The sequence below is a fragment of the Sinocyclocheilus rhinocerous genome, unplaced genomic scaffold, assembly GCF_001515625.1.
Source record: "Sinocyclocheilus rhinocerous isolate Xijiao unplaced genomic scaffold, SAMN03320098_v1.1 scaffold2053, whole genome shotgun sequence".
NCBI lineage: Eukaryota > Metazoa > Chordata > Actinopteri > Cypriniformes > Cyprinidae > Sinocyclocheilus > Sinocyclocheilus rhinocerous.
The window spans coordinates 439,590-463,738 of record NW_015666532.1 but is presented as its reverse complement, the minus strand read 5'-3'; the positions used below and the strand labels follow the sequence as shown (position 1 = coordinate 463,738).

General features: G+C 37.8%; 2 protein-coding genes across 2 annotated transcripts in view; one reads left to right on the top strand and one right to left on the bottom strand.

Annotated features, from left to right (window-relative positions):
• The first annotated feature begins 738 nt into the window (after positions 1-738).
• On the top strand, positions 739-2,739 carry LOC107732506 (claudin-11-like). Its single transcript, XM_016543861.1, has 3 exons — positions 739-1,144; positions 1,567-1,731; positions 1,926-2,739. Exons 1-3 carry the CDS (start codon positions 919-921, stop codon positions 2,180-2,182), a joined length of 648 nt encoding a protein of 215 aa, XP_016399347.1. The 5' UTR covers positions 739-918; the 3' UTR covers positions 2,183-2,739.
• Positions 2,740-6,147: 3,408 nt separating this feature from the next.
• The window catches only part of LOC107732514 (probable cationic amino acid transporter), a 33,571-nt gene continuing 15,569 nt past the window's right edge, over positions 6,148-24,149 (bottom strand). The window contains exons 2-8 of the mRNA XM_016543871.1: positions 17,472-17,979; positions 15,674-15,910; positions 13,028-13,245; positions 12,757-12,903; positions 11,319-11,527; positions 9,274-10,151; positions 6,148-8,201 (exon numbers count right to left, since the gene is read on the bottom strand). Coding sequence (XP_016399357.1) covers positions 7,831-8,201; positions 9,274-10,151; positions 11,319-11,527; positions 12,757-12,903; positions 13,028-13,245; positions 15,674-15,910; positions 17,472-17,775 — 2,364 coding nt within the window. The 5' untranslated portion in view covers positions 17,776-17,979 and the 3' untranslated portion in view covers positions 6,148-7,830. The remainder of the gene's footprint in view (positions 8,202-9,273; positions 10,152-11,318; positions 11,528-12,756; positions 12,904-13,027; positions 13,246-15,673; positions 15,911-17,471; positions 17,980-24,149) is intronic.

Below are 24,149 nucleotides of genomic sequence, written 5' to 3'. Positions count from 1 at the left end.
TTTCAGAGTAGGCACCGAGGCGTATCCCAGCAGTCAGGTTCATTTGTTGCGGTTCCCGTATACATTTCCGATATTTGTGCTTATATTTGCAGCGCGTTTCTGTAGGCCTATTTGATTCTGTTGCGAGTTTTTACAGCGCATTTCTGTATTTGGTCGCGTTGTGAGTATTTGCAGCATGTGCGTAGTCAAAAGGTGATGAAGATGTTTTCTTAATTTGCTGGTGCTTCTTCTATTTGCATGTTTTCTTAAAGGTGGGGTAAGCGATTTTCCAAAAACGCTTTAGAAAGTTAATGCGATTTCTGCACTTTATCATTGTCACTCTGGCTAGAGAAGGTCCGCTAAAACATTTTTGATTTGTTCTCAAATAAATAAATGTTCCACACATCTGAGAAATCAGCCGCCAGAGGGCAGCATATATCACAAATCCAGCAATGCCATGAAGTCAGAGGTGCTGCACTGTTACCAAAGCCACTTGAGCAAATATAACTCTAGCAGTACTTGGCGTATCGAGGAGTAATTTGTGTAGAGTTATTCTTCAGTTTTACAAATTCTATACTCCTCCTTTAGTATTACATCACAGACTATGAACATGCAAGGAGAAAAAGAGGAGAGTGAAAAACAAGAGATAATAATGAGTAACGTTGGGAAGTGTCTCTACTCATGTGATTGGCTGACAGCTCTTTTGTCTCTGTAGTTCCACTATAAAAGCTCCGCAAACGGTACTCTCATGTTGTATTAGCTTGGAATACTGCGCACCATAAGGATCTACAACTCATCATGATTTTTACGCAATGGATTAACATATCTGGATATTACCACCTATAAATTCCGCCAAGTAGCCTGTATTATCTGATTATCAACAACTTCAAAGATAACTTTTTCAACTTATTGGACACATTTTTGGGCACATTGTACACCATGGCAAATACTTGCTTACAGTTCACGGGTTTTGTGATGAGTTTTCTTGGTTGGATCGGCCTTATCATCGCCACTGCCACTAATGAATGGGTGGTCACTTGTAAATACAACATGAACACATGTAAGAAGATGGATGAACTGGAGGCCAAAGGTTTATGGGCAGACTGTGTGATCTCAACTGCGCTGTATCACTGCATCACACTCACGCAGATTCTCGAGCTACCAGGTACGTGTGAAATAATACATTAATGTAAGCATTTTTTTTTTTTAGGAATGAAGATGAAAACCATTACTAAAACAATGCATTTTCATTATTTAATACATGAGCATAAGGATAAAATGACAAAAATGATAAAATAAAAGAGTTTATTAAATAAAATATAAATATGAAATAAAATTTGAACATGCAAATACATTTACATTTTTTTTAAATAATTCATATAGTATGTTATATAAAACTATATAGCATTTTTACAAAGTGCATAAGCATTGTTTTATATATGCTTATATAAAAACTTTTTCACCACTATTTGCGTGTGTGTGTATACATATACTATCACTTATCTAAATAGTTGAATCTGTTTAACTGAATTGTGTTATTATTATATAATGAAAAGGAGAATAAAATGATTCTGTTCTTTGTTGAAGCGTACATCCAGACGTCTCGAGCGCTAATGGTCACAGCATCGATTCTCGGATTGCCTGCTGTCGCGCTCGTGCTCATGTCTATGTCCTGTATTAACCTCGGAAGTGAACCAGAAAGCGCCAAGAACAAACGATCAGTGCTCGGAGGAACCATAATCCTGCTGACTGGTAAGCCTGTATTTACATTTGTTAAATTAAGCTCATATTACGCTAAGAAAAATTACACTAACATACCCTTATGCCACTTAGTATTCTGTAAATTGAAGATGAGTGTATATCTCTCTCACTTACATTAAGGGTATGATGCAACATACAACAAAAAAGGCTATAATTTAATGTTAAGTGTGTTTTTTCCTTCTCAGCTTTTTGCGGCATCGTCTCCACCGTGTGGTTTCCCATCGGGGCCCATCACGAGAGGGGCTTGATGTCCTTTGGCTTCTCCCTGTATTCGGGCTGGGTGGGCACTGCACTTTGTTTGCTGGGAGGCTGTATGATCACCTGCTGTTCAGTGGACACCCCTGCTACATACACTGACAACAATCGATTCTACTACTCCAAACAGGGCCCCGCTCATTCCGGCCCCGCCTCCACTAACCACGCCAAAAGTGCTCACGTGTGAACTTCGGGATTACTGATCAGATCTGATTTCTACTCTGTTTTTGCTCTCTCTCTCTCTCTCTCTCTCTCTCTCTCTTTCCACTGTTTTTTGTTTCAACAATGTCTCTATCTACAGTGGTGACTTTGGATAGTTATTTTCCAGCTGAACTCTGACCTTTTGACACGGAGCGGGGTATGTCACCCAGATGTTACATAACAAGGGACAGTCACTGGTGAAGGACCTCCAATGAAGGATTCAGTGTTTAAAAGGTCTTCTACTGATTCTGCTCAGTACAATGTTCCATTTTAAGTCCTATTTTTGTAGTGAAAAAATAATTTTTGCATTTTTATATGAATACTAACAGTAGTGCCATTGTTGTTTCTATTCTAAATCTTTCAGTTTATTTCAGTCTGTTTGTACAGCTATATTTTCATTTTGTTTAATTTCAGACCATTTCACGATAGCCACCCAAACAAAACTACCAAAATTGGACCAAAGCAGTAATTACTTAGCAATATTATTTATTGTAATACTTTGTATGCAGTTTTTGTTATGTTGTAATAAACAATGTTGTCCATGTGAATTTTAATTTTTTTTATATATTATAGGCAATATGTCATTTTTTTATATATAAAACTCTCTGTGCTGGGAAACTGAACTGAATTGCTCTCAGCAGGACTGTATACTGTTGAGAACGTGGTGTCTGCTGTCAGATGCCCAGACAGGTGTAGTGCATCATCATTAAACCTCTCATTCATTCTCACTAAAAGCACTCGAGACACACATACAATTCAGGTATCCGAGACATGTACCCGTATCGATTTCTCTAACTCCAGTGAGAAACTTGTCCCATTACGACCAATGGGCAACTCAATGACTGGCAGACAGCGCTGATTAAAGGTTAACGGTCGCATTCGGCCATAAAGGCAGATTTATGCTCCGGCTGCGACGAGTCTCCGTCTTTGTTCTCTGGTTGGGATCCTTGCACTGAATGCTTCCTGTTACACATGGAGTTTGAGTGGGCATACAGTCAAAAATGGCTGAATACTGAGGATATAAGCAACATGTGAATGTTTCTGTACATCGTGTGAAAAAGAAAACAACAAATTTAACCACTACAGTATAATTTATCCTGTGTAGAATGATGTTTAGATGTCAAATATTGCTTTTTCGTAGATCTTATACATTCAGTCTTTGGTTAGAGGTGGTTTGGGGTGAAGTAAATTCAACTAAAGATGGCATTGGAATCTACAGTATTTTTCTTTTCCAAATATGGCTGCAAATAACAACATACAAGCAGAAGGAGAGACAGACAGAGCAGAGATTGACCTGAACTAGAAGGAATCAGGAAGATGAAAAGTTTTTGTTAATACAGCCTTCATTCCTTTATATGTTCATAGCTTGGAGGGAAGTAGTTTAGCACTTTCTTTTTAAAGGGTCATGAAACACTAGCACACATTTTTTAGATGTTAACAAATATTGTATGTTGCAGATAATATAAATGGTACTTTTTTTGAAGAGTGAAGTTGATCGTTTGGTCTATTTTAGTATTCTGGTGTCATGAACAAATTAGTCCAGTAGCATGAAAAGGCCTTTAAATGTAAGCTCTATTCAGTGCCTGATTAGAAAACCTACACACTTGGCTTATGCTATATGTTGTCTTAATTATGTAAACATGACTCTAATTACCTTTAAAAAAAAAATTTGTTAACTAAAGTGTATGTCAGATGCTTCTTTCACACACACTTCTGAGCAATTTTCAACATTTATGAGAACTGATTCATGGTGGGTTTCATGACCCTTTAATGTTCTTTGCATAATTTGAGAAAGGATATATCCGCATTTGTACAAACATGAGACAACTTCACTAGTCAAAGTGCTGCAGGGGTCAATTACTTACAAGAGAATAATCATATTCTAATGTGGAAATACAGCAACCGTGACTTACTAATTTTAGCTCGACTGTGTTTTCCTTGGAAAACAGATAGTACTGAGCTAAAAAATTACAAAATTGTGTATTGGTACCTAATACTCTAAAATGATTAAAATCTCACAGTATGAGACTAACCTGGAACTGACCAGAAAAATATGCAGTTTCCAGAATGTTCTGAAAACACCAAAAGGCTTCTTTTGGTGACAGGAAATGACTGATACTTTGAGCAGTGAGTCAATATCACCTTTTGCATAAGGATTTTTGATAAGGATCTTTAACACAAGTATTAGGATATATTCGTATTAAAGCAACTATGTTTGCATAAGCATAAAAGTGCATAATATTTACGTTTTTTAAGCATATAAGGAAAATATAACCATCTACCACACACTATCAAAGCATTTAACGTCTTCCTCACATCCAGGATTAGCACCAGGATATTTTACATCAGAAAAAGGGGAGGCTTCCACCCCAAACAGATGATGTATAATATAAGGACATCACATTTAAATCTGATTCAGGCTGATGACAGATGACACAAATGACATCCTATGAGTGCCTCATAGGAATAACACTTATGAAGACCCTCCCACAAAAGGAGTGTGCTTCAGGTTGTGTCGATGTCTGCGCCATACAGACAGATGGGTCTGATCTGTATGAATTGACCATAACAACATGCTTTGAGATCTCCAAACCATATTGTACTACATCGACCACCATTGCAGCAATGATAATGGAACAGTACATCTCGATCTGTTTATCTCATTCCTCTGCATAGCCAGCGGCGCCCCTCCCAGTATGACCATGTTTGTTTTGTGCTCAGGTACGACCCTTGGATCGCTGTTATTCTAGGCTCAGCGCTCCACCCCACAGGAAACAGAGCGGGCCTACACCGCTTACACAAGCCACCCATGTGAGGATATTTATTACCTCTGATTTCGGGTTGTGTGAGACCGCCTTAAAACGAAAGGAAAACCAAGAGTCACGCTTATCTGATCTGCAATAAATGACTTTCATTGTTGCATGGAAGCAATATTAACATCTCATTACACAGTGCAACGGGAGAGCAAAACCACAAGTAGAAGAAACAATAAATAGATTCTTTAAAAAAAAATCATTGAAACCAGAATACATCCACTTCATACCAAAATATACAGCAGAAACAAAGATCAGATTTGCAAGGGAAGCCAATCTCCACATTTCCTGGACAAATACCGAAAAAACTATGATAGCAGTAAAGATAGTTCACAAAGTACAAACACTGTACCTTTTCTCAGAGACAAATAACAAATAGTAGCTGACTTTAAAAGCAATAGTGGAAACATTTTAAGATTTTTTTTTTACAGACAGATTTTTAATAAAATATTTCTGTACGTAGATTTTAATCTTACTTAAAATAATAATTCACTCACAAATGAAAATTGTCATTATTTACTCACTCTCATGTCGCTCAAAACCTGTATGACTTCTGCTGAACACAAAAGAACTGTTTTTGTCCTTACAATGAAAGTCAATGGGGTCCAAACATCATCAATGGACCCCATTGAATTCCATTGTATGTATAAAAAAAATAAATAAAAAAAAACCTTTTTTTTGTTGTGTACAGATTGGAAGTGGTATGAGGGTGAGTATATGATGACAGAATATTTATTTTTGGGTGAACTATCCCTTTAAAACCATGCCCCCTTTGAGCCTATCCTTATGGGCTAACATTTATTTAAATCAAAACTACTAAATCAAAATTCAAAAATCTCCAGTTATGTTTTTAGAAAGAGGTCATTAAAAATATATGCTTTCACCACTTTTCTTTAGAAGTTCTTCTGTACCCACAAAACACCACCGGCGGTGACTAGGCTACCCCAACAGAGAACCTGAAGGTATGAAATGCCTGTAAAAAAATACTTCTCTTCGATATCTCACGTCTCCACACTGTTATATGGTATTCTACTCTACAGAAGTAAAATGGTGTCTTTTGTCGGATATAGTAAACAAAGGTTGCAGACTTTGGCTTGCTTTGTAAACAGAGGCCACTCGGGAATATAGGAGGGTTCGGGGGGGTGTACGGTCGGCAGGCTGCTACCCTCGTCTCTCAGAATGCTACATTTGAGATTTACATCAAGTCTTTCATCGGTCAACACACATGCAAATACTCACAGTTTTACTCTGAGCCTGTTTGTTCTGAACATGCTATACCTTCAGCAAAATGCCACGGCGACAAAGAATCACATCATAGACCAGATGCAAGGAACAAAACCAACCCAGGCCCCAAAATGAAGCTCTATGCGCTTGTGAGAGCTAATGGGACTAAAAGGACACAGCCTGCAAATAATTTATGGCAACTCAATCTTTTGTTTTTTGTTATTTCAACATATTTGTCACAAACAAAAATTGGGGGAGACACATTTAAAGTAATATGACATGAAATATGCAGTGGGTTTTGAACACATGTGGCCTTCCAAATGTATGGATTTGAGGCCTGGCTTGGTTGCTTTTAGTTTTTTATTATTATTATTTTTTTTTGCCTTTTTCGGCTGCCAGAGCTGTAGCACAGATAGAGTTAGACTGAACAGATCAATTGAACGCCACATGAATTATAGGAGAACAGCAGAAGAGCACAGCCAGATAAAAAATTCACAACACGCTCCACACCACATGCAAATTTCACTCCCTCTCTTTTCCTAAACCTCTTCCTTTTTTTTGGTCAACGGACACACTGACCAACTGAGAGACACAAATCGTACTGTGGTCACACCGTCAGTATTTACACAGAGCTGCCTGCTTGCAAGGATGAAGCGGAGTCACTGGCACATAGGATGAATGGATGGTCGGTGGTGACACGTGACGGCTGACAGGCACCTTCACAAGGAAAAAAAACCCCATGGATATGTCGGCATCAACAGAAATGACAAACAAACAAGCATGGACATCTTGATGGTCATATTTAAAGCACACACTGACAGATGAAGGCACTATTGCAAGCCAAGTCCAATTACTATTTGTGACAACCTACAGTCCAAACCTCACTTGGGCTAGATGTTAGAGCAGAAGAGAACGAGGCCTTTGATTCAGTGGGGTCATTTCCATTCGCATTTTATGACTATCATTTATCTTTGCTTCTCAAAACGAACCTTTTTGCATGCAATATTAAAATTGATTAAGAAAAACAGCTGCTTACTGAATTGTAAAAGTGTGCAAATCGCTTTAAGTGTTTTAGGGCTTCACATGGCAATGTTTCCTGGTTTTATATCGACCCCACATAACGTTGGGGCTAACAGACTACAGGAAGTGACCTGTGAACGGACATCCTCCTGACAGATGAAAGACGCTCATATTGGGAAAGGCTGTGGGACTGTGATAACTAACAGGGCAGTAATAAACTACTCACCGGATAATACATTTCATGCTAGTTACTGTAATTTGGGGGGAGGGGATTATACATATTTAAGTGCTGAAGAGTTCGGTAACATGATTACAGTGAGAATTAGGGATCAAACTGTTAAAATTGATTTTAAAATGAAGAAATATTTGGGCTCTTTAGGTTCTGTGTGGTCAAAAAAATTATCAAAAGCCTTCTAAAAGTTAAATCCCATCCTATGTGTTCTCATTATCCTATCAGTAGTGAAAAAGGGCTGCAAATGAAGGAATAGGAATAAAATAAAAACTCATTGCAGAGACATAACAACCTAGCCCAAGGGTTCTGCAGTTGTTGGCAGACGAGTACATTCAGATTACATTCTCATTCCAAAGGATCGTCCAAATCGTCGTCGACTACCAGGGCCTCAAAGCCCGGACTGGGTTTGCCAGCTTTGCTTTTGGCCCTGCTGTTTGAGGAGGAAGAGGAGGTCCTGTGGTTGTCCACCCTGTCCAGGCCGTCAGGCTCGCTCTGATCCTGGTGTTGCTGTTTCTGGTGCCCACCTTTGCCCTCATGGGAGCTCCAGGTTTGGTATGGCCCTCCGTCTCCAGAAGGGTGCAGATCATCATCTACTACAAAGTTGTCATCCACGCCAATGTCGTAGCGCTGGTATGTGCTAGCGTGGGCCTCCTCCTCACGTGCCGTGATCTCCAGGGTGCTGTTCCACATGCCGTAGCCGAAGTAGATCAAAACACCTGCAGAAACAAACACACAGAGACAACACAAACAATGCACACATACATAATCTACTGCACAAATGTTACTGATGAGCTATGAGTCAAACATAGCAAATGAGTATTAGTGGAGGTATTAGTCTGCTCATATAAGAGAGAGGAACGTGGGTCATTCCTGTTTTGCTGGAGTTTTGAACTCTGTCATTTTTACTGTAAAAATAAATGTGATTGTGTTGTAATTTAAGGATGTATTTCTATAAAAAACTGTTCACCAAGAATATATATTAACTACAACTTAATTAATAAAAAAATAAAATTAACTAACTGACTAACTGAGCTAATACTATCAATTGCTCAGTGAGGTTTAGATGAAGGTGTCAATATGAAGTTAATTCTGATTTTTACAACCATCTTTCAAAATTAATATTACAAAAGTAATATTATCATATATCAATTTTAGAAACATTCCACCAAACAACCAACCAACTAACTAACTTACTAACTAACTAAATAAATCACATAATTTATTCAATTCCATTGGTGATCATTATGGATGTTTATTTAAATATGATGTCACTTTATGTAGGATGATGGGTCAGCTGGTGGGTCGCAAGACCGTTCTGAGTGGGTCGCGGATTATACGGTCAAAGAAACAACATCAACAACAAAAAATGTAATTCTAAATGTTTTTTCTGATGCAAGACGTTTATTTTGAAAGATGTGCGTGAAAGCTGTTGACACTTTTTTTTTGCAGTTTAAGTAAAGACTGCCTGAGAAAAACGTGCTGTCCTGATTCAGTATCTGCGGTCAGATGAGATGTTGTTGACTTAATGTCAGCCTCATTATTCTATTGTTATTTTTTAGCTTGTTATGAAATAAAAAGTCTCTCACCTCAGAAAAATGAACTATCCTGTCCTGTCAGACGTTATACTGTGCTTGTAGCACGCTCTCTTCAATTGCACACACAAAGACGTATCTTACTGACCCCAAACCTTGGAACAGTAGTGTATACATGAAACTGCATCTCAGGAATGACCCATGTAAATAAAATGCCTGTATAAACCTGTCCATTTAAAATAATACTGAAACTCACCCACAAAGCACCATACGCCAAAACGGATCCATGTGATGGTGGAGAGCTTGAGCATGAGGTAAACATTTACCAGCATGGCGGAGGCCGGGACGAAGGGAACGCAGGGAGCCATGTAGGGCAGGCGCTTGGGGTTCTCCGGCTGCTGAACGATGATGAAGATCAACAGCATGATGACCAGAAGCAGCAGCACCAGCAGCAGCACCGCCCACCACTGGCCATCAGCGATCTGACCCGACCCGAAGATGATGAGGGAGCAGAAGCAGAAGATGAGGATGAAGAGCAAAATGACGCAGCGGGTGACGATGCGGCCAGTGGCCATGGTGGGTCGGTCCATCTTGCCCGGCAGGCCAAGCCGAATGCGCATGGTGTAATAGCGAGGCCCCAGCAGCTTCTTCAACTTTAGCAGATACACGCTATCTGTCTCATCTGACTCGATGCCTGAGGACATGTCCACTGTGCCGTAGTTGGGGTGACTGGCTGTGTAGGTGGACTTGTCGGGTTTACCGATCAGCATCTCGTTGTCTCCTAGAGACGGCAAGTTCTTGGCTCCACAGGTGTTTGTTGGAGCTCCTCCAAAATCATCGACCTCGCTGATTGGCGAACAGGCTTCCTTCTCACACTCGGCCAGAACTCCCTCCTTATGCTTTGCGTTCTGCTCGGAGAGGAAGTTGACGAATCCGTGAATGTCTCCTTCGGGCTGGTAACGTAGCAGCAGCACACACACCGACACTAGCGTGTAGGCTAGCAGAGTGCCGATGGACATCATCTCAATCAGGTCCCTCAGACTGACGAGCAAAGCCAAGAGAGCAGAGAGGAAGCCCGACACCACACAGGCCACTGCAGGAGTCTCTGTGTATGTGCTCACATTGGCCAGGAACCTAAAACATACAGATTGTGCACATGACACCTTCAATCCTCCAATCACAAGAGGGCAGTGCTACACACAGGTGTAAATGGAGTCCATAGCGAATTTGGATGTAGTCAGAAATGTATATGACCACATTAAATTTGAAGTGTGAGCGCTGATCTGTCATGGACACCTGAAAGTATTGACTACTCAACTGTCAATCAACGACTGCATTAAAGAAAAAGGTTACATTTTGTCAGAGGTGTGTGGCTTCAAAATAACTGTCCGAAAAGTTTGGGGTCAGCAATATATACTTTATATATTTACATTAATACTTAAAAATATATTTATAATGTTACAATAGTTTACTATTTCATCTATTTCACTTACTATATCACTATTCATCAGCGAATCTCGGAGAAAATGTATCACAGTTTTCAACATTGATAATAATAAGAAATGTTTCTTGAGCACCAAATCAGCATATTTGAATGATTTCTGAAGGATCATGTGACACTGAAGACTGGAGTAATGATGCTGAAAATTAAACTTTGCCATCACAGGAATTAATTACATTTAAAATTACAATTTTAAACATGTAAACATGTAGCCTTGGTAAACATAAGAATCTTTCAAAATCATTAAAAAGTCTTACTGACCCCAAATTTTGTATAGTGCATGTATTGACAGATTATGTGTAGCTCAGCCGAAAATAATTTATTACAGGTACCCCCCTTGAAATGTCATATTTGCAGTGATATTGAAATCTAGTATTATTAGTCTTTTTTAATACATTAAAAAAATTGTTTAAAGACCCTCACCTTTGAATCTGATCACAAATGGTCAGATAAGATGCATTTGAGCTATTTTGAGAGATACTACTACTGAATGCACAACAATGCATCTTGTCTGACCACTTTTGATAACCAATGACAAGTGTACTGATGTTAACACCATGTGTAAACAGGGTGAATCATCCGAACATTAATTTGATCAAAGAAGTCTTACCACATACCCATTATACTGGCTTTGATTTAAAATGTCAAGGCTCTAAGTAGCATTTCTTTTGAGACTGCATGATGGCAGGAGCTTACAGAGAATGATATTTAAATGGCATTTTTGCAACATTTAATGGAAACAGACGCATTATAGAGCATCACGGATCATTACTTAACCCTGTGATTTCATTTTATTTTACCTGAAGAGCAAACCATCTCCGGCCATGGCATAGATGATTCTCGGCATTGGGAAGAGAGAGCCCAACAAACTGACTGTCAGTCCTGCAATGGAGCCGATGGCCACTATGTATTTGGCAGTTTGGAAGCCATGTAGAGAAAACATCTCCATCAGTGGAGCATCTGTGTCAATTTCATTGTAGGGGACCATCAGGGTGAGGATCACACTCACCTGTGAGAGAGACAGAGAGGCAGAGAGTGTGATTCATTGACCTTACAAATTGACCTTACATTTTTTTTGTGCTGCTGTGACTTTAAGAAATGCCCACATCATGAATTTTAGGATCAGACTGAAATGATCAGGAACATTGTTAAAAATCTTCTAATGTTGAGAATCTTTGGAAGAATATGCAAAGTAGACTGAAACGGTACAAGGTTTTTTTTTCCCTTTCTGGTGTTTAGCACTACAATAATTTATTTTGAAGTTTCTGAACACCAAACAGGCATCACACTGATGCTTCCATATGTTCAAATATCAATATACATTTTTTTTTTTTGCTGGGTAGGAAGCACTGAGTTCTGAAAGTTACCATCTGTTTTTATAGTACTGTACAATGGACACTTTTATATCAAAAGATCAAGGACACTTTGATTGCATGTGATATGACCCATTTAATAAATCTCAGAAAATGCTATCTTTATCTGTAACACAAACACGCACATATGCACACAAACATACACACACATACAGACAGGGAAATGAAATGCCTGGCTAAAATTAGCCTCTACGACAACAAAATGAGATCTGGAGTGGTGAACGCTGCTAATTAACAAGTTTGCTTCTCATCAGACAGTCCTGTAGGTGTGAAAATGAAGAGCCATTTTAGTAAAGGCAGTTTCATTCCATCTGAAACCAAAACAGACTTGAGAAAAATTGGAGAGAGATAAAAGAATAAAAAGATCAATTAGAAGGAAACAGAAAAAAATAGAAATGAAATATATACAATATATTGTTCTGAGATGCAGACAAGAGGTCTGTTGGTGAACTAACACCCATTGCGTTACTATGACAACCTCCTAAAGACAGACAGCACTGCACAGTGATAAAGCCGGAGAGCTTTAATAAATTCAGACATGCTACATGAAGAGAATAATCAATGACTGTCCGTGAACACAAAGAAAGGAACGAAGAAAAGTTATGCCACAGTAGATGATCTTTTTAAATAAAAACTCAAGGCATGCATTATATATATTCTTTTACGGAGAAGCTGAAGTATCAACAGACTGTGAATGAAATAATCTAAACTTTATCACCTGACTCAAGTCCCTTGTATCATCAATAGTTTTAACAGAAAAGAAAGACAGCCAAAAGATAGCAACATATACAATTTTCAGGTTTAAATGAAAAAATATATGGAGAAAATAACCCAAAATTAGTGATGGTTAATGCCATATACTCACAGAGACATAGGCAGTGAGACAGGTGACCAGAGAGGCAGTGATGGCATAAGGGATGGATGTGTTGGGACTCTTGGCTTCCTCTCCGGTGGTGGCTATAATGTCAAACCCAATAAAAGCATAGAAGCAAGTGGCTGCACCCTGCATGACCTGTTGGGCAGAGCGGTTTATTATAGTTACAAGACAATGCAATTTCCTCCTCAGTGTTTATGCTGAGAGGCACTAACTGCACTAACGGATTGAACTTCAATAATTAATTTGAAATGTACTTTACCCCTGACCAGCCATAAGGCAAGAATCGTCCCTCATCCCAGTTGCTGCCACTGACGAAGAACAGGCCTGCAATCATTATGAATACCCACACCACCAGATTGATGACATTCAGCACGTTGTTGAACCCGACGGAATTCTTCACGCCTAGAGCAACGATCACTGTGACCAGGATGACTATGACCAGGGCCAGGATGTCCGGATACGCCTGCTCCCCTTTACCTGAGAGGTGATGAAGGGAAGCCAGTTTTGATGCTGGCATTATAAAATATTGTCTGACAGTTTAAACAAACTTAAAAAGCATTGAATTTTTAAACTTATTTAGGCCTCACATTGTCTCGAATACTATAACATATACAGTGGATAAACTAGCAGACAGACAGACAGACAGACATAGACAGATAGACAGATAGATAGATAGATAGATAGATAGATAGATATTATTAAAAAGAAAAGCTTAACATTATTTCACAAATAAAATATACACTGCGTTACTGCATTCTTAAATATTTGGAATAAATGAATAAAAACATTATGAGACTGATACTTCGTTTTAATAAATATGGAAAATGTAAACATTAGGTGTAATTGGAACATGAAATTTACACTGGAATAAAAAAAAGCATTAAAAACAGTGAGGACAATGAGGCCTCTTCATTTCAGAACAGCACGGCACACCACTGATAAATATAAATATAAATAAACAGACAGATAGATGACAGATGACAGTAGTGAGTTTGCACAGCTGTTTTCACAACTTGACAACAGACAGTCCTCATCTGACCCCTCAATACCATCATTAATAAAACATGCATTTCTAAAAATACTCAGCATTCTAACCAGGCCTTAAGCGGAAATGACTATGAACCATAACGTGGCTGTTACATGTGTGCAGAGAGACACACAGATGGAGAAATATTAGATAGGAAAGGGATTGGTAAAAGAAAAAGAAGAGATTTTACAGCTGGTTGAGAAAGATTGTGTATTTTGGCATGATATGCCATGTTTTATCAGACACAATAGTCTATATGTAATATCTGTCTGCAAACCAAACATGCCATGCAGGAAGCAAATATTGTCCATTTTAGAGTACCCAATATCAATATTTCATTCCTCCATCTGTAGTCTGAGTATCTACAGTAGATGTATGGTGTATCTTTTTGAGAACTCTACAAAGATCAAGGGTTTTTAATGCCAAGGACCCCAAAATATGATAATCTCCTTGTTAGGGGCCTTCTCATAAAATATAAAGGCAGCTATTGATATCAGACAAAAGTGTGATATTCTAAAAACAGCAATAAATAATTCATTTGTATTACTGTAACGAAATCAGACAATTAAACCATATTAAAACATAATCTGTAAAATATTTTTTAAACAGTACTATTCATTTATTCATGTGTAAAACATTTGAAAAGATGACTGTATAACCAAATAATTGCATAATAAGCATTCAAGATACATGGAAGCATTTTTCACATGAACATGTAGTAAAACAAGGACATGTCAAGATCTAGAATTTGCTTCAGATCATATTTGCTTTAAAAAATATGTCTGTCCTAATTCTAATAGCAAATGCCCAACCTAAGAAAGCACTTACCTTTCCTCTTCAGAAATGTAAGTGGAGCAGCTGTTTCACAGTGCAACAAAGCTGTGAGAAAGGTTGCTCTGGTTTTTAACAAGCTTTCCTCACATTGCATTGTTACCAGACTATTGACTGCTAAAGTTAGAGGTGCCTTTTCTTTTCTGCAGCACCATTAACTCCAGTCTATTATCAAGCCTACTGTAACTTGTGCTGTAATTGCTGTGTGTGTATGTCTCAAGATTATTAGTGTGTCATTTTCAAATTCTTTCTTTGAAAACGGCAACATTCAGTGACATGAAATCAATCATTTAACTCATTTGGAAAATAGGGTGGATTTAATAATAACAGGCTGTCTAGTATATTCTTGTGAAATAAAATAGGTTTTCTTTTTGCAGTATTAAAAGATAGTTAATCTAAAAATGAACATTTGCCGAAAACTTACTAAACTTCAGGCCATCTAAGATGTAGATGAGTTTATTTCTTCATCGGAACAAAAAGATTTATTAGAGAGATTTCAGATTTTTTTTTAGCTGAAGATGTAGATGAGTTTGTTTATTACAACACTTGCTCACCAATGGATCCACTGCAGCGAATGGGTGCCGTCAGAATGAGAGTTCAAACAGCTGATAAAAACATCACAATAATCCACAAGTAATCCACACAACTCCAGTCCATTAATTAATGTTTTTTAAAGTGAAAAACTGTATATTTATAATAAAGAAATCCATCAAGATGCTTTTTAACTTCAAACCATAGCTTCCTGGCTAAAATATGAGTCCTCTATGCATAATAACATATGGTCGTGTGCATTACTTGTGGATTGTTGTGATGTTTTTATCAGCTGTTTGGACTCTCATTCTGACGGCAGCCATTCACTGCAGAGGATCAGTGAGCAAATCCGTTACGATAAAGAAACACTCATCTACATCTTGGATGGCCTGAGGGTGAGTAAATTTGCCACTAATTTTAATTTTGTGTGAACTATTCCATTAAGATTAATCCGGGTCTCAGACTTGGATGATTATGTTCTAAACACAAATTTATAAAAATGTTAATGCAACTCACCCAAGCCGTTGAGCGTTCCTATGTGGTTGATCATGAAGCCGCTGATGCTGTGATTGGCCAGGGAGTCGAACATGCTGCTGAGTGCACTGGCTCCTGCTGCTGTACCAATCAGATACTCCAAAATCAGATTCCAGCCAATAAAAAAAGCTACAAATTCTCCCACTGTCACATAGCTGTAAGTATAGGCTGATCCTGTGGTTTTAGGCACTCGCACACCAAATTCAGCATAGCACACCCCTGTGGAGAGATAGCAATGATTACTGTAACACCTGTACTCCTGGAGGTTATCAATAAAAGCATGCAAGTCTCTAACCAGTTGCGGAGATAGAATCATTGATTTTTTTTTGTTTTTTTTTTGCTGGAGTGTCAGATCAATTCTCAAATTTCAAACTCATAGAATCCAGATAACAGGAGGAAAATCTCTCTTTACAGGCTGAATCCCTGTAAACTCCACTACAGTGGAAAAGATAAGGATTATCTGTTTCTACATTCACTCCAATATGTACTCTCTGACATCAGTGCTATAAAGCAGTACATATCCTTTCAAGTTGATGTAATACATGATCAAATATATGACGGCAGTCACAGCACTTGAATTTATTCATTGAGAATTAACTGAATGGTAAAAAGTGGCAGTTGCATACAAGAATGGAATCAGATTGAATGAAATTTCACTTGAATGGATTTTAAAGATTTTATTGTGATTCTGATGTGATGTCTTTTTTTTTTTAAATTTTAAAGAAATTAACACTTCTATTATGCAAGGATGCACTGAATTGATCAGAATTGACAGTAAATACATTCATAATATTACAAAACATTTATATTTCAAATAAATGCTATTCATCAAAGAATCCTGAAAATGTATCACAATTTTCTACAAAAATATTAAGCAGCTGAACTGTTTTCAACATTGATGATAGGAATATGGATTTTTAATAATAGGAAATAATTGTTTCTTGAGCAGCAAATCAGCATATTAGAATGATTTCTGAAGGATCATGTGACACTGAAGACTGGAGTAATGATGCTGAAGCCATCACAGGCATACATTTTAAAATATAATAAAATAGAAAACAGTTATTTTAATTTGAAATAATATTTCACAAAATTACTGTTTTACTGTATTTTTTTATCAAATAACTGCATCCTTGGTGAGACTTTTTTCAAAAACATTAAAAAAAAAAATCTTACAGATGTCAAATTTGTGAATATTTTTTCTTGGAATGATTTTACTTTAATTGAAGGTTAGATTTTTGTGAACATTTTGAAAGAAAGACAAAGAGCATAAAAAGCAAAAACTTTTTCCATGGCCTATTTTGCTAATATTTAACAAGGGTGCCAATATTAGTGGAGGGCACTGTATAGCTATTGAAATGCTATCTAAACTCTGCTTCTGTTTCCATGAGTTGAAAGGTCAGCTGCATTCAGGAAAAAATATCCCTTTCATTTTTGGGTTCTTTATGTTGTTATCCACAGGAAAAACTAAATGGATTTTCTCTCCAACTCTATTTTGGGAGCAGCATGCTGTGCACAACTTCAACCTGTAAACCTAATGAGCCAGTTCAGCGTGCGTCATCACTACACGTCAGGAGGCATAAAGTTATACATGTGTTCACTCAGCTAAAGCCTGACTCAGGATCAGTGAATAAAAAACGATGCTATCCACAGTACAATAACACTACCTAGGCCACGCTTCACTGAGGGCAGGCTTACAGGAAGATGACAGACCTCTTTTCTCTGTGTTTTTCTCTTTTGTGTCTAACTGACTGGAACAGGAAGTGGGGGCTGCACTCACCTGACAGGATGGAGGCCACAGCAGCAATGATGAAAGACACAATGACCCCAGGACCTGCCATTTCCTTAGCCACCAGTCCAGACACCACATACATGCCAGTGCCGACACAGCTTCCCACTCCCAGAGACACAAGGTCCACGGTGGAGAGAACGCGGGCGAGTTTAGTGCCGTGAGCCCCAGTGCCTCCCGTGCTCTCCAGCATGGACTCCACCGGCTTCGTGCGCAGGACACGGGTTTGGAAGGCAAACCAGGAGGCCCCCCACTGAATCCGCCGCGGGTCCAGTTTGGCGAAGAACCCGCTCATCTTGGAGCCTGGTTATGGATTAAAGGCCTGCAAGAAATGGGGCTGATACTCTGAGGAGGATGGAGGGACTGAAGAAGCTTTGGGTTTTTGATCTTGTAGTATAGGGGGGTCACAAAGAATGCAGCTGAGATGTTCGCTGTCCTTCAGAGGAGCATCATTACCAGATATTTCCACATGACCAGTGAGGGTGAAGGTGAAGCAACGCTGTGAACAAAATGAGATGACAACAGTGTGATCAATCATTATTCTTGGCAGTCATGCTTACATATGCATTTCTTATACTGTATATACAGTAAATGTTATGGGGGTCAGTATGATTTTGTTTTAATATACATTTTTAATTAATGTTTTTTTATTAATATATATCTATATATTTTATTAAATAATAACATTACTATAATTTTAGAATAATACAGATAAATATTAATATAATCTTTTTCACAGTAGCAGTGAAATAGTGCTACATTTTACATTTCTTATATGCAAGTCATATATTATGTATTTTCCACCTGCCTAATTCATATAAAATATTCTGTTACTTTTTGTTTCCAATTAAACCATTCGTTATCATTCTGTGAATTCTCCCAAAAAAAGATGCATTTACTATCGTTCAATTCACTTTCTGAGGCAACTCAAAGGCTGTTGACTGCTAAAACATTTGTGTTGTAGTAAAAGCCTCTTCATGCTAGCCTAAAGGAAATGTGCCGCTGTATTCACCAGATTTACATTTACCCGCCTGATTAAGTAGTAATGCAAGAAGCAAGAAGCCCTTTTTATCCATCACTGATCTTTGTGAAAGAAAGACCCGTTAGCTTAGTCTAATAACTCAAAGGCTGTTGACTGCTAAAACATTTGTGTTGTAGTAAAAGCCTCTTCATGCTAGCCTAAAGGAAATGTGCCGCTGTATTCACCAGATTTACATTTACCCGCCTGATTAAGTAGTAATGCAAGAAGCAAGAAGCCCTTTTTATCCATCACTGATCTTGTAGAAAGACCCGTTAGCTTAGTCTAATAGATGAATGAATGCTTTGTACAATGTAAAACATGTAAACACAATATTTTGCTGCCATTGTGGGTCACAAAAAAAACAAAATAAAAAACAGATAAGAACTCAGTCATGGATGTATCTGCCTGGCAAAATGAGACTTTCGTCAGAGAAAAAATCAAAAAATCATATTCAATTCAAGACAACTTGTAGATTTTAAACAGAGCAGAAAATGTACATATTAGTACATTAGAAAAATATTAGAAAAATATTAGAAAAATAAGCTTCAGCAGGTGGTACTAAAAGCAATGGCTTTTTGTAAGAGTTTGTGGATTTGATATCTTGAGGGCCTCTTGATAGGAAAGAGCTGAAGATCAAGACCCATGTTGAACACTAATAAAATGTGCCGATGAGTCCTGGTGTGCAGCCAAATAGGAACAGACAAAGAACAAACCCCAGCCTGTTCATTCCTGCTCTCATCGGCTTCATTTCCTATCTAACATTCTCTCTCCCATCTCTCTCATCTTTTCTCTCTCAAACCTCTTTCATTCTACCAACTCATTTTTTACACCTAATTTTATAGTCCTTTCCTCTTCTCTTTCACCACTAGCCCAGTTCTTTCCCTTTTAACTCATCAATCCTGTCACTTTGAAGGATTTTGATGGCTTCTCCCATCTGTAATGATACTCTTTCTCCTTCATCCCATGTCTAACTGTCTGCAGAATGACAGTAACAGATCGCAGTGAAGTCTGTCCATCACAGTGACTAAAGCACATGGCTGCTGACCAAGATAATGATTTGTCTAAAGGTTTACAACCCCACAACAGGCCACATGGACCGGGACTGTCTGCTCTATAGCTTATAAATGACCTAAAAGTATGATCATTTGTATTGTGGTATCGAAAAAAAAAACAATAAACTAAGGTGACGTCCTCCCTGTTGGTTTGCAAATGTAAAAGAAAATGTTATTTAAAGATTATATGCCATGTCACAGCAGTGTGCAGTATAAAGATAAACTCAACCTCATATAAAGCATATGTGATCCGGTATCATATCTGAATCTGTCAAAGTCACATAACACTGATACTGTTTGTCTCTTTGGCCTGCTAGAAGAGTATATACTCAAAACGTGCCCTGACCTTATGACACACACATGTATAAACAGTGGCCTGAGGTGCAACACAGAGCATTGGTATAATTCAAAGCGACAAGATGAAGCCATAAAGAACCTACATACTACACACAGCTCTGCCTATATATATGATACTTTCCACATGCATTTTATGCAACTGACACACAACGCAAAATATATTTGAGCTAGGGTGGCCATATGTGCCATTTATACGGGACACGTCCTGGCCATTACATAATCGACCAATTGTGGTGCGTCGCGCGTGAGAAGGTGAGAACAATCAAAGCGATGCAAATACGCGCACGTGTTTGTTCGTTCCTTCGTTCGACTTGAAGCAGCACGCTGATCGTTGTATGACACCAAAGTACCGCGAGAGCGATTTCAAAGCATAAGGAGCCGTCTGCTCTGCTCTCTATAGCTCTCGTGAAATAATGTCATACAACGATCATTCTGCACAGTGCTAACAGCCAAAACCTGGATATTTTAGGCAATATAGAAATCCTGGCAAGGGTGTGTCCCGTAAAAATGGCCCCACATGGTCACCCTAATTTGAGCAGAAAATCATAGCACAAGGCAAAAAATACATAAAGCCAATTATATGAAAGGCACATAAATTCAGTGTCAATGGATTAAAGGATTAACAGCAGCCAAGAGCTTTCTGACCCTCCATAGACAGCAACGCAACTACCATGTTCAATGCCCAGAAAGGTAGTAAGGACATTGTTAAAATAGTCCATGTGACATCAGCGGTTCAACCTTAATTTTATGAAGTTATGAGAATGCTTTTTGTGCGCAAAGAAAACAAAAAAAGCGACTTTATGCAACAATATATTCTCTTCCATTCTCTTCGGCGCGCGTTCAAGAGAGTACCTGGACACATGCATGTGGTGCTGCTGACTAATGTTTTGGACAAATTATTATTATTTGTGACAAACTGCAAAGTTTTGGGAGTGACAACCCTATGCATGTTTCATGTGTGTTTGGGCACTACCCTGAACCTGTGATGGTTGACATAATGATAACCATAGCAACATTTTGACGTAATACAGCTGTGAACATATGTAAACATATACAGAAACATATGGATGCCACTTTAACCCATTTGGTGTTAGCTTTTCTTTACCAAACTATTAGTTACAGGAGACATATTTTCAGAATCAGGGTGGTTTTCATCTTTAAAATGTATGTGTATGCAAGTGCATTCGTATGTTATAGGTTATACACACACATACACTATTCAAAAGGTTTGTTGTCAGCAAGATGTTTATTTAATTAAAAAAAACTGTAAAAACAGTAATATTTTTAAATACTATTACAATTTAAAATAACTTTTCTATTTTAATAGATTTTAAAATGTAATTTATTCATGTGATGGCAAAGCTGAATTTTCAGCATCATTACTCCAGTCTTCAGTGTCACACGATCCTAAAATCATTCTAATATGCTGATTTGATGCTCAAGAAACATTTATTATTATCATTGTTGAAAACAGTTTTTATACTTTATAACATTATAAATGTTTTACTGTTACTTTTGATCAATGCAATTGATCAACTGATTAATGCATCCTTGTTAAATTAAAGTAGGCCATATGTGCCATTTATACGGGACACGTCCTGGCCATTTTTTTTATATTGTCTAAAACATCCAAAGTAGTTTGACCAGTAACATGCAGGTATTGTACATATTCGACCAATTGTGGTGCGTCGCGCGTGAGAAGGTGAGAACAATCAAAGCGATGCAAATACGCACACGTGTTTGTTCGTTCCTTCGTTCGACTTGAAGCAGCGCGCTGATCGTTGTATGACACCAAAGTACCGCGAGAGCGATTTCAAAGCATAATGAGCCGTCTGCTCTGCTCTCTATAGCTCTCGTGAAATAATGTCATACAACGATCATTCTGCACAGTGCTAACAGCCAAAACCTGGATATTTTAGGCAATATAGAAATCCTGGCAAGGGTGCGTCCCGTAAAAATGGCCCACATGGTCACGCTAATTTGAGCAGAAAATCATAGCACAAGGCAAAAAATACATAAAGCCAATTATATGAAAGGCACATAAATTCAGTGTCAATGGATTAAAGGATTAACAGCAGCCAAGAGCTTTCTGACCCTCCATAGACAGCAACGCAACTACCATGTTCAATGCCCAGAAAGGTAGTAAGGACATTGTTAAAATAGTCCATGTGACATCAGCGGTTCAACCTTAATTTTATGAAGTTATGAGAATGCTTTTTGTGCGCAAAGAAAACAAAAAAAGCGACTTTATGCAACAATATATTCTCTTCCATTCTCTTCGACGCGCGTTCAAGAGAGTACCTGGACACATGCATGTGGTGCTGCTGACTAATGTTTTGGACAAATTATTATTATTTGTGACAAACTGCAAAGTTTTGGGAGTGACAACCCTATGCATGTTTCATGTGTGTTTGGGCACTACCCTGAACCTGTGATGGTTGACATAATGATAACCATAGCAACATTTTGACGTAATACAGCTGTGAACATATGTAAACATATACAGAAACATATGGATGCCACTTTAACCCATTTGGTGTTAGCTTTTCTTTACCAAACTATTAGTTACAGGAGACATATTTTCAGAATCAGGGTGGTTTTCATCTTTAAAATGTATGTGTATGCAAGTGCATTCGTATGTTATAGGTTATACACACACATACACTATTCAAAAGGTTTGTTGTCAGCAAGATGTTTATTTAATTAAAAAAAACTGTAAAAACAGTAATATTTTTAAATACTATTACAATTTAAAATAACTTTTCTATTTTAATAGATTTTAAAATGTAATTTATTCATGTGATGGCAAAGCTGAATTTTCAGCATCATTACTCCAGTCTTCAGTGTCACACGATCCTAAAATCATTCTAATATGCTGATTTGATGCTCAAGAAACATTTATTATTATCATTGTTGAAAACAGTTTTTATACTTTATAACATTATAAATGTTTTACTGTTACTTTTGATCAATGCAATTGATCAACTGATTAATGCATCCTTGTTAAATTAAAGTATTTATTCTTTAAAAAAAATCCTACTGACCCCAAACTTGTGAACAGTAGTATATATGACATGCATATTCAGAGTTGGCTGTGATATTAATGCTACAGTATAAGCTAATATGCATGTGAAGCAAGTATATTATTTTATTATAGAGCCAGAAAAAGCAAACCAAACAGGTGGAGCCCCAGGTGGATGTCAAGTTCGCCTAAATCAGTCATGGCTATCATTTAGGAATCATGATAACAGGGTAATTGCAATGTGATTGCTAAGGGAGGAGGTGATGGAAAGGGTTTGGCCATCTGCAGGCAATGTGAGAAGAATTGATTTCCATTGTGAGATCATTGTGTGGGAAAAGAGAGTGGGCGTTTCTACAGCTTTTGTCAAGGAGGTCTGATTGACTGAACTGTTGCCAGTGTGCATCTGAACGGCAGGATTCAATACAAACCTAATATTGTTCATCTTAGGAATAAATAAAAACACCATAGAAATGTTTGTCTTCACTGATCAAGCTGTACAACCTAACATATTATAAATGTTTCATTTTTGTTCGGTTTCCAATTGATGTTGATTCATCTGATAGTATTTACAGCTACATTTTATTCAAAAACACATAAGCCATCACTACACCCTAAATAAAACTTTGGGGCCTGGTCTATTCACACCCTGATAAAAAAAAAAAATTCAGGGCATTTTTATTTAGCTCTAACACTATTTTTATTCTGCTTTCAACGCTAATGCTCAAATTCTGGTCTATTTATCATTTAGATATTGACTTTCATGGTATCTATGAAAACTTCAATCCAATCAACATAACTCAAATATAGCCTTCAAACTTTAAAACTTGTTATACAATTGCAGAAAGTCCTGACAAGCTTTCTTTTCTCTAGTTTTATTTTAAATATCTGCTATATAATGACAGTGAGACTTTAATACATAGTTCCAGATGAGAACCTGACACCCCAACTACTCCCCTTCAATTCACACTACATAATTCTGCACTTTAATCACTCTTGCTAATAACAGGGTGAATTTACAAGTCAATTAAAGTCTTCTCACCTGCATCATTTCACCTTGTGTGACACTGCGGCTATCTGCATTCAGAATGAGAAGCTGAGATCTTCCACCGCACTATTCTACAGCTTTATAGTTTAACCTGACAGTACAAGATACAGCAAAACACAGCAGAGCTACGGCTGCAGCAGATGGTGTGTAGAAATGGTGGGCAGAACTGCAC

Coding starts and splice junctions, on each gene's coding strand:
- LOC107732506 (XM_016543861.1), top strand. CDS start 919: ATGGCAAATACTTGCTTACAGTTCACGGGTTTTGTGATGAGTTTTCTT. Junction 1,145..1,566: donor GCAGATTCTCGAGCTACCAG/GTACGTGTGAAA, acceptor TCTTTGTTGAAG/CGTACATCCAGACGTCTCGA. Junction 1,732..1,925: donor AACCATAATCCTGCTGACTG/GTAAGCCTGTAT, acceptor TTTCCTTCTCAG/CTTTTTGCGGCATCGTCTCC.